Source organism: Silurus meridionalis, chromosome 4 (assembly GCF_014805685.1).
Source record: "Silurus meridionalis isolate SWU-2019-XX chromosome 4, ASM1480568v1, whole genome shotgun sequence".
NCBI classification, from domain to species: Eukaryota; Metazoa; Chordata; class Actinopteri; order Siluriformes; family Siluridae; genus Silurus; species Silurus meridionalis.
In genome coordinates, this window is record NC_060887.1 from 28,993,314 (window position 1) to 29,007,290 (window position 13,977).

The following is a 13,977-nucleotide window of genomic DNA, read 5'->3' on the forward strand; positions in this document are numbered from 1 at the left end:
GCTGAGTTTTGTTTAAGGAAGATGTTTTATCATCCACCACTTTCACACCTATACTGCTAGTTATGGACTAGTTCTTGACTGCAGTTTTTTATTTTTTTCTGGTTTCAACTGCAGACTACTGAATTAAGAATTAGCTTTTATATTCAATGCTCCTCAGCTGTGCTGTCAAACACAAACCAAGGGTGGTTTTATATCGTGGCAGGAAGAAGCAGCTGCAACTCCAACATGGACTTCCATTCCACTTGCAAACTCTAAAAATAGAACCCTCCATTTCTTTAAGCATAGTTTTATCCCCAAATGCACCAGAGAACTAAATCCGTTAACTATGTGTGAATTTACAAAACTGGCCTATCAAGGACCATCAAATCAAAATGCTCAGCAAAGTATAAACAGAAAAGGAGGCAATTTTTGTGACAAAATAAAATTAAAATAACGTTTTCCTTTTTCCCTCTGTCTCTGTCCCCACTTTTTTGTGTGTTTTTGTCTTCTTCTCTCACTCTCTCTATCACTCTCCTTTCTGTGTTTCCCTCTCTCTCTTTCACAGGAGACAAAAATCGATTGTGTTCGGGTAGCCACTAAAGGTAGGACTGTCTTACAACCATCATGTGTGAAGCTTAATTATATGTTGGTGAATGCGTGAAAGATGTCTTGATTCTTTTCACATGTCTGTAGAGATCCCTGTCATCTCACATGGTTCTCATGTCTTACTGAAGCGTACAGATGCTTGTATCTTACAGTTTAATATCTCTGCTTCAGAGCTCTGATATCTAACATGTATTAACATTACTGACAAAAAAAATAACACAAGATGCTTCAGCAATGTACTGATCGCTTACATTGTCAGTATGCACATCAGATACTCTTAGGAATGAAGAACGATGGGGCGTGCTGTTGTAGGAAAGTTCTCAACAAAGTCATTTTTCAATAACTGCATATATTTGTTTTGGTCCATTTATACCACAGCGATTTGCCAAAAATGTAGCCACTCATGTTACTGAGCAAATGGAAAGCGCAAAGTAGTTTATCTTCAAAATTGGTGCATCTCTATAGAGAAACTATATCATGAATTTTAAATCCATTTATCATTAGTCTTATATTATCTCGATGTAGATGTAGCTGTTTATTAGGTCTGAAATTTGTTATATACCTCTTACATTCTTTAAAGCTGCTTTGAGACAATGTCTATTGTGAAAAGCGCTCTAGAAATCAATCAACTGAATTGAATAAATAATACATAATACATAATTAATTGAAAAAAGCACATTAACCTGTAATTTTAAATTACAGCCTGCTCTTTTAGAAAATCACTTCCTAAACTGACAATGCAATATATTTGAGACAGACTATATATCTCTGTGTCTGAGATTAAATGTGATGCTAATTCATTATACCTAGTAATGACAATCATGAGCAGTAATTAATGTTTATTATCATTGCTATGATTATAGAATCATTAGACATTTAATTAATCACAGATATACTGTTAGAAGTGCACATTAAAAAGGCCCTTTAGTTTTTCTACAGTACATACAGCTTCAGTCAGTTCCCTGTTCATGTAGTCAGAATCCTATACTGGATCTAAAGTAGAGTGAATGTCAGCGTCAGTCTAGCTCTAAAGACAAACAGGAGCAGAGTTTAATGGTGCTGTCGGGAAACATTGCTCCTCCTGACAGATGGATCACAGCTCTGCTGAAAGTTGAAGCGTGTTTGATTTCAGGTCCCAGAACTACCTGGCAGTGGTACAGTCCTGACCTCCCGTGGACCATTAGCAAACACGAAAGGCACTTAGGAAGCCACAGGCTCATCCCCGACACTAGCCTCAACATCGTTTGGAATTTAATTGAGCACAGATGGTAGATAATCTATTTTCCTTACTACATGCCATCTCTCTTAATGGTGCCAGAGCTGTGCTATGCAAATGATCTCCTTTTCACTTTATTTTTCAAGACAGCAAAATGCACCGAAATACCGTCTCCCCAGAGCAACAATTACGAGAGATGTTTTGTTCTTTTTTTTTTTTATCATAAGACTATATTGTTCAAGTGAAAATGTACAGGCATGAATTTTTTATCTAGAGTCTGTCACTCTCACTGAATGTAGCCAAGTAAAACACTTGGAGGTGTGTTTCATTGATCAAAATAATCAATGCCCTGATGGTGTAATGTGGCCAGATGTGAAATGGGTTTACTGATAGCACCCTGCAAATGATTATTTTCCTTTAATAGCACATTTTATAATGCCTTATTTTGTATTCCACATCATTCATATGTGTTAAAATAATCTTTTATCAGTTTTGTCAGAGGTAAGTAGCTGCTCATGTTACATAGAGATTGTGCTCTCTGTCCTGAAGACTAATATTCTTGTGAACTCTTTCCATAAATGTTAAAAAAGTCTCTTTACAAAAAAAAAAAAAAAAAAAAGTAAATGATAAAGGATTATTTATACAAATAACAGCATGTGTATTATGTTTTCTTTGAGGTTCTGATTATTTGAAGATAAATTTGCTGTTACTGTAGCTATGTTAACAATCTGGATTCAGTGCATAATTATTAAAAAAAAATGATTATGGATATTACTGCAATTATGAAATCACCCAATCAGAATCATGCAGCGCTGTGGTATAATATGTTCTAACCTTGTGCTGCAGTGTAGGATCCCTAAGTAAGACAGGCAGAAATAGTGCAGATTACCTCAAGAACACACTCAGACAGCATCAAATAACGTGCTGAATTTACCATCTGATAACTCTTAAATGTGTTGAATAACAGTAGGCTTGTCTGTCTTTCTGTCTGCCTAGCACTGTGACTAAAGAATATATTTGGCCAACCTCTGGCTTCAGCCTGCCCTTCTTTCTCTCTGTATCTCTCTCCTGTGTGCATGTTTGCCTGGAACTCTCCTTTTAGCCGCCATTATTGTGACGCAGCTCACCACGCCGTACGTACGCATCGCACCGGCTGCAGGCGACAGCCAGCTAACAGGTCAGACCTCCCTCTGTCCAGCCTCTTTTCAGCTCTTTGTGTGATTGTGTGTGTCACTAAACCGCCAGCTGATGTACGGGATGCAGTGCGCACTTCTGTGTGTGTGTGTGTGTGTGTGTGTGTGTGTGTGTGTGTGTGTTTGTGTGTGTGTGTGTGTGTGTGTGTGTGTGTGTGTGTGTGTGTGTGCATATACACTACTCATCAAAGGTTTGAGGACATCTAGTTATTTTTTTAACCATAATGAAAACCTAGAAATAGTTTCACAATTATCAAACAATTATTTCCAATTATTTTTCAAAGGCTGCATATGCTTGATCTTAAGTCATTTATTCCTGGCCATTCCTTCCAAAGATGCTTCTCTGTACCCCATAAGCTTTTTGGTGATGTTTAGAGCTCTCTCTCTCTCTCTCTCTCTCTCTCTCTCTCTTCTCTCTAACTTGACTCCTGTCAGGCATCTCTAGTGGGTTATTCCAAATATAAGCTTTGAGATGTTGTTGAGGTCACCAAAAATCAAGTATTACTCTTAAAATAAACTAAAACATGTCCCCATCCTTTTGACAAATAGTGTTTTTGAATGTCTAATCTTAAATTTTTGCTTTCGAAAAATAAATTTTTTTGAAGACCATCCAGTCTTAAGCAGTAGAGTGTGTTCATTGTAAATCTCACTTTACCATTTAACAGTGATTTTTGTGCTGCTAGACTTTTAGTTTTGTGCTTGTCATTAATTTTGTATGTGCAACTGATTCTTTGTTTTTGTTTTTTTAGCAAGTCTCAGTGGACTAAAATATTCCGTGTTTAGAGAACAGCCAGGTTCAAGCCACATTGTTTATTTAAAATTCATCTAATGGAGAAGGTCAGCTCATATTGGATTAGCCTTGGTGTTGCTTTCTGCACACTTAATACCATTTTCTGGCCAAAAAAAGAGCCATTGGCTCATTTTTATTCAGCATTAGAATAGGATTTCCGAGCGGAATGGAAAGAGGGAATCAATACAGCACTACAAGGCCGTGTGAATCTCATCTCTTTGTGGGGTGGAAAGCTGTTGTGTTCAACCTGCTGTCAGAACATTACATTTAAATATTTACCAGCCTCAGCAGCGACGTGTCAGATGGAAACTTTCTGGGGTGTTTGTTGGGGTGGGGGTGGGGGTGCGGGTGGCGGCAGTCCTTTAAGAATTGCAAACTTTTGCAAAAAAAGTGTTACTGTTTTATTGTTTTGTTTTGTTTGTTTCGGTGCTTGGATGCTTGCCATGTCTGAATAGGGAAAAGGATAGAGCCGCTATATATATATATATATATATATATATATATATATATATATATATATATATATATATATATATATATATAGGGGTGTAAAGGTACACGTCTTCGGTACAGGGCTTTCGGTTCGATATGGGAAGCAGTCCTTTTTGCATGCAGAACATAGATAGTTGAAGTGGTGGACTGCAAGTTTGTTTAGTCTTGCACTTTGAGTGCATTTTTAAAAATTATTCAACATACCCAACAATGCCAGGGGTATAAAAAAGAAACTAGAGTAGCCGCTAACTAGGAAGTGGCTAACCGCTAACTGCTAGCACTATAGGTTTTTTTGCATTTTATGCCCAACTTTAAGAAAATCCTGACAGTCCCACATATCAAGTGAGTGAATTAAGGATGAAAGAAATGAAGACGTTTGTATGCTGTATGCTAGAATAAGTAGAACAGTTAAGTAGAACATATCTATAAAAAATTTAATATTTAATGTAAATCACACTCACACATATTTACATACACATCTGTATTACACAAATAGGGTCTAACATATGTAAACTGTTTACTTACATTTTTCCATTTATTTAATTTTAATTAATGAATTAAATTTCTGCCAATTTAACTGGTTACTCAAATTATTTAATATAATAAAAGGTGTATTGCATTAAAACCAAGCAGGCATTTTATAGAAAATTGTTTCAAAAATGTAAACTGATTATGCTTAAAAACTTTAATTATAATTAACTGTGTTAATAAAAAACGACAAGCAATTTTATTGCGCAATGTGTATATATATATATATATATATATATATATATATATATATATATATATATATATATATATATATATTGTAAAGCATAAAGCCAAACATTACAAAAAAATATGATTAAAATCACTCTTGGCCACTCAAAAAAAATTAAGTCTAAACAGGAAACTTGTTTAATCGAAAGTAAACTGTGTCTTTATGTCCGAACCTCAAGTTTTTGTGTTTGTGTATGTGCATGCAGTGTTTGTGCATGTGTGTGTGTTTCTGTGTCGTTCACCTTTTGCCATTAGAAGTGAGGGGTTTGTTTACTGTGTACTGAAGGAGCAGCTGTTATGACTGCAGGCTGTCTTAAGAGCTTCCCTCCCACTCAGTGCTCTCGGAGGCCACACGTCCCTCTGGCATGTACACATGAGCATCAGCACCTCTGCAGCAGCCAAAAAGACACTGCTCACTACTTCTCCTGACTGCACGTCTTGCCTGAATGGGTTGCTTTGTGAATTACTGATAATTACATACAGCCGTGGAACTTAAAGGAAGAAGGAAATGGATTGAAAGGCAGCTCAATTCAGAGTGCTCGAGGTCTGATAACTTTTAATTGGTTGCAGATATACAGTAAATGAATACATAGAAGACTTATTACAGACTCCTCCATTATGTTTATTATGCATTTGATTTCAAAGCCTGATGCACAGTATGTTCTTTCAGACTGTGCCTGAATCAGATATTAAGTCAGAGCAGCTTGGATGTGCGTTATCTTATGATTCACACATAGCCAGATATAAGAGAATAATGGAAATCAGTGCCAAGTATGCAAAGAGCATTTATTGACCAATTCTATGCCATTTACTAACCATTTTAGGAAATTGAAAGGGCTAAAATGCCAGTATAATATGATATAAACACATATTCTGACGTCTACTAGGTATTTTAATGCGTCAACAATTGGCAAACACAAATTTTGTTTTAAAATTGCAGTGAAAGTGTTTTTAGATCTCATGCTAACATTTTTACATGCTAATTAAAGTAAAGTAAAAGAGTGCTTTTAATATACTATTTTAAACGCAGAAGTTATTTAAGAAATGTGATTTCTACACACTGGTGCAGAGGGTAACCTTATAGCTCCAGAGTCTCTGCATTAATCCTGAGCTTTGTTACTGTCAGAATACTGTGCAGAGTTTTATTTGTTCCCCTCATATGTTGATATACATGTATATCTGGATAAATACCATCATGTGGTCAACAACGAGTACAAAGTACAAGTTGGCAAAGGTGTTCAGTTGGTCATTAATGGTATCCACTAGGCATAAGATGCCACCAATAGATGTCAACTAATCACCAGTAGAAACCCACAGAGACATTACAGTTTTCTTTAATACTTATACAGTTCCTATTATAGCTATTAAAACCATAAACATTTCTCAAAGGATTTCTATTGTTATTTTTCACCAGAACGTTTAAGTCACTGACAAGCTCAGCCAATATTTCTAAATAAGAAAGTAGCACTTGTTTTGCACTGTTACAACACTACACTGTTTTCTTCACCCAGGTACAAATGGTATTAATGTCATAAAAAGAAAGGAAAATTGGAAGCTAGTAATTTCTTTATGTTAAAGATCAGTTAATTTAGTCATGAGTCATGATTTCTCAAAATACAGATCATTGTGGCCTGGAAGCCTGCTTCCTCATCTCATAATGTTAATAATCTTAAGAATGCAATTGCTGTTGAAGTACTGATGTATTACTGATCGGATTATCAGCCCATAATGATATAACTCATTGTGTATTAATTTATGAGCTAATATTTATATCAGCTCTCAGAGGTAAAGCAGAAGTTGTAAGCAGTTTTGCGGTCTTCATGGTCTCATCTTGTCGTCATTGGCAGAAAAGCCGAAATTCTCCCAAAAATTAGACCTTGCTCACTGCCACGAAAGTAACCATGCCACTCAGGCTGGAGTGATGGATGTTGTCTCACACTGATTGAAAAAGTTGAGTTGGCAGCGGGAATAGTTTAACAGCCAGGGTCAAATTGAATGCCGTGTCCCGACAATTTTTTATCCCGTAATCATTTAAGGTGTTGGAAATTGATATTTCAACCGGTTCATAAGTGACATGTTATTACATTATACAATAACCCCCCCCAAGCTCATTCACATACCACAGATTTTGTGTATGTGTGAGACCCTCAGTCTCTCTCTCCCTCTTTCTCTCCTTCCACACTGATGTAATAGACTAGGTGGTAAGATGTACTGGTTATCTGACTCGAACAGATATTAAACCCTGGACCTATAGTGTGATCGGTAGTTACTGCCTGATTAAGGAATAAATGGCCCTGGAAGGAGTTATCCTCTCACTCTTTCTTTCCCTCATTTAATAGGCTTGTTTTTGCCTCTTTTACATTGCCACTTACCATATGTGACCCAGATTTGAATATCCAAAGGCGACGGAGAGGCTATATTCTAGCCATGGAGAGAAAAAACAAAAGGGAAAAAAAACAATACAATTGGAAAAGCATGGTTAATGGGTTTATCACCTACTCTCAGGTAGAGAAGCTCTGAAAGTAGGATAGAGCATGATAATATAACGAGTATAATAACTACTTTATGTATGCCGGACCACCAAGATTTAAGTGACGTTTCCACAGTAGGTGATGAGCAGTGGATTAGGCCTTGAAGAAAAAAGTAATCTGAGGGTCACATTAAAAATTCTATTAGAATAATCATTCTATGCCCTAAGAAGCAAGTGGTGTATATCTGATCAGACACTTAGGTTTGTGTGCTGTATCTCTTTGGGATATAAGCTGAAATGTGTTTCTGGAATTGTTTTAATAGCTATCCTGTTCCTGCATATGGTTTGTAAGCTGAAGATTTAAATAAACAAATTGGGATGGGTGAATAATGTTGAACAAGCCAACGCATTTTATTTCTTTTTCGGGTTTAATTGAGATGACAAAAAAGCCCAAAGGCTTAATAAGTATTTGATGACTTTTCAGAAAGACCCAAGATGAACAGTGAGCAGAGGGAAAGTTTAACAGCCCTGTCCATTCCTGCAGTTATAATGAACTAATGAACTTAGTTGGGCTTATTTCCCAAAATATACACCAATTAGTAATTAGCAACATTGCTAAAGCATTTACTGAGGATGAATGAACACAGTAAATATGCACCAGCAACTCACTGGCTAAATACATCTAGTTTACTACTAGGTCCAGCCTTTTTGCCCATGAGCTTAATATCTGAGCTTTCAACATGCCCCTCCTGTGATTTCCTAATGCATTTCTCTAATCTGAGGTGAAATAACTGTCCTAAATGCACATAGAACTTGTTTAGCAAAACATTTTACATAAATGATGACACAGACTAAAGTTTAACTCTGTTTCAGGGGCGGCAACCAGGAAACCTGATGCAGTGGAACCAGGAGAACCAAAAGACCACACCGTGAAGATCGCCGGAGTCATCGCTGGCATCCTCCTCTTTGTCATCATCTTCCTTGGTGTTGTGCTGGTCATGAAAAAAAGGTAAGATAGATAGATTCCTAGCTCTGTAGTTTCTCAGTAATGCATGTGTGCTGTTGCCATAGCAGTTCCAAAATGTAATGCACTCTCATTCCAATTTTAAAATACTGATTTTGATCAATTAGTCAAGCCTCTTGTTATGGTTCTGTAGCAAACAGATATAAATGAAAGCTTAGCGACTGTGTGCATATCATCACATGAAAGTGAACCCTAGTGAATCCGCTCTGTTTTTTCTCGACTCTGAAACACGCCCTTTTGTCAGCTGAAGACAGAATAATTGATTTGATTGCTCTGATAACCGCCATTAAACTGGCCGTGGCACCAGTGTATGACACATGATGAAATATTCATCGTTTTTTTTTGCTCCATGCTATAATCAAACAAATGAACATGCATTAATGACCCTGAAACAGGAAATAGGAAAACATTTCTGAAGTTTATCACATGCAATAGTGAAAAAGCAAAGCAAGATAAGAGGGAAAATTTGATGAAAGCTTATTTTTCCCCCCAAAGAGAGGCCTAGGGCATGTTGCTTCAGGGAGGTTTACATTAGCTCTCGTCCTCAGCTGGAGTGCAAAGCCTTTTGAGTTCTGCACAAAAAAAAAAGGATGAAAAACTCTCCAACAGACCAACGTCTTTATAGTGCACAGAGCTGCTAACACACACTCTGTAAGTATGCTAGTGACTTTAAATGGACAGGATGTAATTTGAAAGAAAAAAGCAAGACGGAGAAAATATGTATTTAATCCGTGTCATTGTCCTCATCTCAATAAGGATATTCATCTTTATTGATTTTGGTTAGAAATAGCCAAATATTTAAAGAGGCTGCCTTTATTTTGCTGACAAAGCAAGACAGGCAATTACATCAAATCGATTATTTGCAATGGTAGTTTAGTTTTAGCATAATGAGCTTGGCATGTCAGGTTATAAATAAATGTGACTTGATGGGGAAGGGACTAACATCATGATTAAGACAGACACATAATCAAGTGTATGCGGTACTGTATAGTTATTTGATTAGCCCTGGAATATGTGTTAGTCACTGTCATAGTGTTAATGCCAGCAGTGTACATAATATGTAGTATAAAATGTAGTAGCTGTATAGGAAACTTTTTGTCTGTTTCTCTAGCTATACCTAAAAAAAAAAAAAACGGGGCCCATTTTCCCAAAAGCATCTTATTGTTAAAATGATTTTAACCGCTAGACCGAGTCTCCAAGACTATACAGTGTTACAGATAATGTTTATGCGTGAATCCTTTGGGGAAATCAAACTCTATCCTAACAGCTTTACCTGTAACTCTGTCTTTCTTGATCTTTCCATCTCTGCTATCTAATGTGACAGCAGCAATTTTGCTTGAGTAACAGCTTCCCAGAGTTCCTTTCGCCTACCTCTCTCTTGTGGTGCATACTTAAGACCTGAAGAAGTTTATTTGGCAGTAAGCATCCTTCCCTGCACTCCCCCCCTCCTTCAGTCAGTCAAAGGCAGGAATCACAAGTCTTTGCCCTTACAGCCACTCGAGTAGCTCCTCACTTGTGTCACCATATCAGGTTTTGTTCATTTTCTATTTTTCAGACATTAATCTTTTTACTTTTTCTTTCCTTCCATTTTACATTCTCCCCTCTCCACCACTGCTTTAATCCTTCCACCACCCCACTCGGCAGAAGAACCTATCACTCCTACACTTATTACCTGTAAGTAACCACTTTGTGAAAATCTTAGTTGCCATGCTTTCTCTTCACCACACCATTTGATATTCTATGCATGAAACCCAGTGGCTTCCTTCCTCCTTTCAAACTGAAGCACAAGCTTTCTAGTGTTCTTGCTGGCACTGAAATAACACAATTTTGTCTGAAGATGTTTGTCGTTCAGGGTCCACTCTGATATTTTGATCTTTTGTGCCACCCAAGTCTATTTTGTCATTCTATTCACATAGAAATCATACATGAGCACAAACTGTGCTGTATTTTGACAAACGAAAACCATTTGAAATATGGCATTTAACATCATGAGATGATTTTGCACTGCTCCAGTTTGAAGGGTGAATTTGCTATTTATTGATCCCTTGGACATTTTCCTTAATGAACAATGAGCTACTAGTTTTCCCCTTGCTACATGTTGAGGACAATGGGAAAGCTGTGTGCTGCTCAGATCTTAATGCAATGGAATGATGACCAACCTGAAGCCTCTGCCATCCCACAAACATCAAATGGACACAAATCCAACCACGGTTGTGTCTTCTTGTTTGGCGTAACCCTATACTGAATCCGTCTCACGCTGCCATTATTCATTACTCTTAACGCTTTAAATCATCCGTTAAACCAACGCTCATCTCACAGCTTCAGTTGGTTTTCTTCTCTCCATGTTTTGCTTTGGTTTGTGCATGGCATTGCTGACAGCATGTAAAGCCTTCTTTTGCTTTACGCTTTAAAAAGCTATTTTCTCTGTTATTAGTCTGCAGTCATTTAGACCTGAAAGAGCCAGACGTCTCTGTCTAGGCCCAGAGTGAGGCAAGCTGCAGAGGGAGGAGAGAGCAGTACAGTCTTGTGCTTTTTAAACACCTTAATGTCAAGATGTGCATTTGAGTTTATTTTGAGTCATAATTAGATTGTGATAATCGGTTCAGAAGAGTTTCTCGTTGGTACCAAATAGCCTTTTAGTGGGATTTTGTTGGCTACAGTGTGTGCCAGATTGCTAGCTGTCACTATTCCTCAATCTAGTATTTAAATAAGACTCTGCAGAATGTCTACAGGGCTTGTAGTTAATTCTGTGATGAAAGGAACAGGTTTTTTTTCCCACACAATATATTTAAATATTTGGAATATTTGAAGACATGCTTTAATGTTGGTAGGGTCTCCTTATTCAAACAGGGTTTCCCTTCATCGCAAAATAGCAAGATAATAATATTGAAAAGCATGTTAGATTTGTTTATTTATTTCTCATAACTTTAAAGCAAATCTGTCCATGCATTGAGCAACTTCATATAGCTGTGTGTGTGTGTGTGTGTGTGTGTGTGTGTGTGTGTGTGTGTGTGTGTGTGTGTGTGTGTGTGTGTGTGTGTGTGTGTGTGTGATATTACTGCTGTTAGATAGTAGCCTGTTAGTTTACTTGCATAATAGTTTATATAAGCAATTAACAGTCTTTGATTTGAGTCTCATATTTTCAAACAGTCAATGTGTAAAGAAAAATGTTTACATCAGACTTTTTCCTTTTTCTAAAACCTTTTTGGACTTTTAAAAGACAATTGCTACTTTGTAAGGAATGTTTGGTCATCCCCGAAAAACATTCCGGTGGCTCCACTTTCTCCATCACTTCCTCAGATAGACACTTTCACCGATATGGCATTCATAAAGTCTGCAAGGAACAGTCTCTGGTAGGATCTCCCTTCTCTCTCTCTCTCTCTCTCTCTCTCTCTCTCTCTCTCTCTCTCTCTCTCTCCATCACTCGATAGTGCTTAACAGGAAAGGCAGGGAGACAGGCCCATTTAACTCAGGCCTGCGACAGAGTGAGCCCCGGCGTGCGCGAGCCTTAATTAAATCCTGCACCGAGAGCTCACGCAGAACAAGATTCAAATTAATTGCAACAAGGGGCTGTGCATTTGTCTCATTTGACAGCGTCTGTGTGCTGAAGAGGAGCAGCAGGTAGAGGAAGTGTAGAGGGAAGTCAACGCAAATTGCACTCTCTTACCACAAGCATGTTAGATCAGGGAGTCATCAAGTGTCACCTTTTGTCCAGGTGCCTTGTTCGTTTGCCAAGTAAACCTCAATCAAGTTTAGCAGTTCATCCTACTGACCCCTTTCTTACAGCAAGGGGATATGAAAAGCCACCTTAGTAACACTTTGTAAATGAGTTGCCAGCAACAGTAATTTATTCACTGGGTCTGGCTGAGCAGCAGACACTCCAACACGACCCGAAGTTAATTCATTAGTGTTAATTGGTGAATGAGAATACACCTGGGGATTTAGACATAGCAGGCACACTCCCATACAGCCCTGTGGACGGAAAAGACATATTGGCAAACATTAAAGATTCTGCACGGTGTGATGTCATTTTCAGTTTCTTTTGAAGATATAGAAAAGTATTATAAAACCCAACCAGTGAGCATACAAACATTAGCATTAGACATTTTTTTTTCTGTACTTGGGATCAAAAGGCCATTGAAGCTCTTTATTGACAGCCACCTTTCAGCAAGAAAATTACTAAGAGGAAAAAAAGAGACATATGTGCCAACCTACTGCTAAATAGATGGCAAAGGTTATTTCTGCTACATTACTACCTACACAATCGACCGAGTTCTACAAAGAACAAGACCCTCTGCTTGCTGGAGGCCAGTCGTTGAACTCACTGCACGTCTGGCTTTTTGAGAAGCCTAGTGAAAATATACAAAAGGCTAAATTAGAAACCACTGAGAGAACTTTGCAGCTGACTGAGAGGCCCTTTCAGTATAAAGCTTTGTCCCTGGTGCTTTGGATAAACAGCAATCTATTAATATTGCTTTGTGACAGTTTTAATATGATTGACTGACAGGTTACAGTGGAGGCGAAAAAAGGGAAAAATGCTTTCAAAGAAGAAAACCTTACAAAGATTTATTCTGTTACAGTGTAGCTCTTTGTAGTAGTTTGATAGCAGGTACTCTGTTCCTACATTACTGTGTTTCATGAGACTAATCTAGTTGCAAAATGTCAATTCTGTATATTGAACATAATAATATAAATATTCGAATGAATGAATAAACATGTGCAGGAGCCATGATGTGGCACCATGTGAAGCAGAAGGGGATTAGTTTTAATATCAGCATGTCATGAAATGTTTTATTCCTCTTACACCACAGCAATGATTGCACATTTTAATGCATTAACAATGACAAATCAAAATTTGAAATGTTTGTTGCTACATTATTGTCATGGGAAACATCCACAAGAAAAGTTCCTGTTATCAGATACATTATAAACAACTGTTCACTTACTCATTGCTCTTTTGAATCTAATACAAATGACGATCATGGTAAATTAGAAACCTTAATGGAAAAAGCTCTTCATTTTGAAGACTTCTCTGTATCTGAAGACATGTGTTTGGAAGCTCCATTCAAAACGTTACTTAAACATTTCTGCTAAATACAGTAGTATAAATACATTATATGGACAAGTGGACAAACCATACAATACTTTTTTTTTTTTTTTTATTTAGTCCCCATTCGGTGTTATAATAACCTCCACCCTTGATGTACTGTAGAATGAGAAGGCTCGAGGTGCAGTCAGACTTCCAATTTATCTCAGAGTTGTTCCATAGAATTGAGATCAGAGCTCAATAGCAGGCTTAAGATCTTCCACTCCAACCCATGTAAAACCTACCTTCATGGAGCTCAATTTGTGCTTTGGGTTTCTTAGTTCACATTAAAGCAAAATTTAACGCTACTACATCTAAAGACATCCTATACAAATGTGTGCCTCCAACTTTGTGCTGATAGT

General features: G+C 37.4%; 1 protein-coding gene across 15 annotated transcripts in view; it reads left to right on the forward strand.

The window, feature by feature from the left end:
* ptprma (protein tyrosine phosphatase receptor type Ma) overlaps positions 1-13,977 on the forward strand; it is a 204,258-nt gene that overhangs the window by 142,402 nt on the left and 47,879 nt on the right. For 5 of the 15 annotated variants that reach the window (XM_046846529.1, XM_046846530.1, XM_046846531.1 and 2 more), the window contains exons 13-16: positions 545-581; positions 2,904-2,978; positions 8,379-8,514; positions 10,174-10,203. In XM_046846529.1, the coding sequence (XP_046702485.1) occupies positions 545-581; positions 2,904-2,978; positions 8,379-8,514; positions 10,174-10,203 (278 nt within the window). The remainder of the gene's footprint in view (positions 1-544; positions 582-2,903; positions 2,979-8,378; positions 8,515-10,173; positions 10,204-13,977) is intronic. The other 10 variants (XM_046846532.1, XM_046846533.1, XM_046846535.1 and 7 more) reach the window with 3 other exon arrangements.